The following is a 2549-nucleotide window of genomic DNA, read 5'->3' as shown; positions in this document are numbered from 1 at the left end:
ACAGTGGAGCAGCTGCCAAATCGTGGTTGGCTGCTGAGAATAGTGGAAGTGAGGCAACTTTGGGCGTAAGACAATCTGAAAAGATGTCTGGAAACAAGTTTACTGCTTCAGTTTCAAACTGAGTAAAGGGGTTTAATAGGTGGGGCTCGGACAAAGGCAAGGTGAAACTTCCTATATTATCACTTGAAGAATTAAATTATCAATTTGACTGCATGCATCCTTTGTTTTAATTAAACTCAATATGGACTATTTAAAATTTAAACAACTTTTGGAATAGAGCCTAATTAATTTCATATATAACTCAGTATCCGAAATTGAATTTTTTTTTTTCCCTAAAGTAGTAAGTTTAAGTTTTCAGCATCTGTGGAGAGATTCCCGGCCATGGGACTACATGACTTGTTTTATATCAGGATTCTCTTTATAGGAAATTTGTTTTATTCTGCCTTTGCTGGAATCAATCTATAAAGGGAAGGATGCCTGTGCAGGATTAGTTCAAGATCAGAGATTTCTCTGCTCGTGTGTGTATGCATGGGCACGCGCGCACACACACACAGTAGTTAAATACATTTTCCCACACACAATGCTTGTTGGAGTCCATCTCACAATTACACTTCAATAGTAGCCATATACATGTACATGCAGCAAGATGTGAGAGTTGCCCCAGAGTGATTAAAGGTGGTGCACAAATGTCAATGTGGGGAAGTCATTTTAGCATATAGATGTACACAAGCCAATAGGGTCATTAACTTGCAGATTACATTTTCCCTTTCCCCAAGATAAATAAATCAAATGAAAACACACACTGACGTCTTCCTGGTGTCATGGACGCAACTGCCTGGAAGGTCCACTCTTTGCACTGCCACTTTCCTATGACACCTTCACTTTGCCCTGAGGGGCCTTCTCATATAAGGTGGGTTGCTCCTCAGCATTCCCTGGCAAAGGCTTCTTCTCAGAAGACCGGTCTTCAGGCTTGCGGGCAATCAGCAGGCGGCAGGTGAGCAGGATTCCAAACACCAGAGCATGGGCGTAGCGTTTGAGAGGATCACCGACCAGCTGGTGGAAGAAGAGCACAGCCAACACCAGCAAGAGTAGGAAGAAGTTGGCCACATCTTTGGGACGCCCGGGCACAAGGGTCATGACGATGCCACAGGCCACCTCAAGGGCACCAATGCTTTTCGGAGGAGAATGGAATTGATCCCCATTTTCTTCAGCAGAGGGAGGGCTCGAACATAGCTCTTGTAAGCACGTTTCTAGAGTGGAAATATTGTAAGGAAATTACTGCATTAACCATGATTTTAACATTAGAATGAAGAAAACACAAGCAGAGTCCTCCTTCCCTACCTCCATTCCCCTTTCACACTAGCCACTGGTGTCCCATTATATATAATTTTCATATCTTAATTATATGTAATTAAACTTAGAGGCCAGGCACAGTGACTCACACCTGTAATCCCAGCACTTTGGGAGGCCGAGGCGGGCAGATCACCTGAGGCCGGGAATTGGAGACAGCCTGGCCAACATGGTGAAACCCCATCTCTACTAAAATACAAAATTAGCCAGGAGTGGTGGTGGACACCTGTAATCCCAGCTACTTGGGAGTCTGAGACACAAGAATGGTTTGAACTCAGGAGGTGGAGATTGCAGTGAGCCAAGATTGCACCACTGCACTCCAGCCTGGGCGATGGAGTAAGACTCCATCTAAAAAAAAAAAAAAAGAAAGAAAGAAAGAAAAAGAAACACCAAGCAATCTGCTGGAATCCCTGTGATTTAAACCTTAGTAGCATCTTTGCTATGGTCTGAATGTTTGTGTCCCCAACAAAAATCATATGTTGAAATCATAACCCCCAAGATGATGGTATTAGTAGGTGGGACTTTGGGAAATGATTATGTCCATGAGGGTGGAGTGTTCCTAAATGAGATTAATTCCTTTATAAAAGAAGCCTCAGAGAGCTGACTTGCCCCTTCTGCCATGTGAGGACACAGATAGAAGGCACCATCTATGAAGAGAAAGTGGGTCCTCAATAGATACCAAACTGCTGCTGTCTTGATCTTGGACTTCTCAGCCTACAGAACTGTGAGAAATAAATTTCTGTTGTTTATAAGCTACCCAGTTTATGCTATTTTATTATACCAGTCTGAATGGACTAAGACAAGCACCAAAGGTAATAAGGCAGATAATTTGATTTTATAGTTTAAAAACATTTATGATTATAAATCATAAATAGCATTAAGAATTTTTTTTAGCCAGGCACAGTGGCTCACGCCTGTAATCCCAACATTTTGGGAGGCCAAGGCGGGCGGATCACCTCAGGTCAGGAGGTCTAGACCAGCCTGGCCAACATGGTGAAACCTCATCTCTACTAAAAATACACAAATTAGCCGGGTGTGGTGGGGCATGGCTGTAATCCCAGCTACTCGGGAGGCTGAGGCAGGAGAATCACTTGAACCCATGAGGCAGAGGTCGCAATGAGCCAAGATCGTGCCACTGCGCTCCAGCCTGGGCGACAGAGCAAGACTCCATCTCTAAATAAATAAATAAATAAATAAAT

The 2549-nt window shown here is 43.4% G+C and overlaps 1 protein-coding gene across 1 annotated transcript; it reads right to left on the bottom strand.

The window, feature by feature from the left end:
- Window positions 1–800: 800 nt before the first annotated feature.
- On the bottom strand, window positions 801–1250 carry LOC108517992 (transmembrane protein 35-like; the record flags this gene model as incomplete). The annotated part of the gene is given in 2 exon segments (XM_017856126.1): window positions 801–1172; window positions 1175–1250. Coding segments are annotated over 2 exon segments (381 nt in total), but the record flags the coding sequence as incomplete, so codon positions are not given.
- Window positions 1251–2549: the final 1299 nt, after the last annotated feature.

This window comes from Rhinopithecus bieti, unplaced genomic scaffold, assembly GCF_001698545.2.
Source record: "Rhinopithecus bieti isolate Rb0 unplaced genomic scaffold, ASM169854v2 scaffold_44578, whole genome shotgun sequence".
NCBI classification, from domain to species: domain Eukaryota; kingdom Metazoa; phylum Chordata; class Mammalia; order Primates; family Cercopithecidae; genus Rhinopithecus; species Rhinopithecus bieti.
The sequence above is the reverse complement of the archived record's forward strand: the minus strand, read 5'-3'. Positions and strand labels throughout refer to the sequence as shown.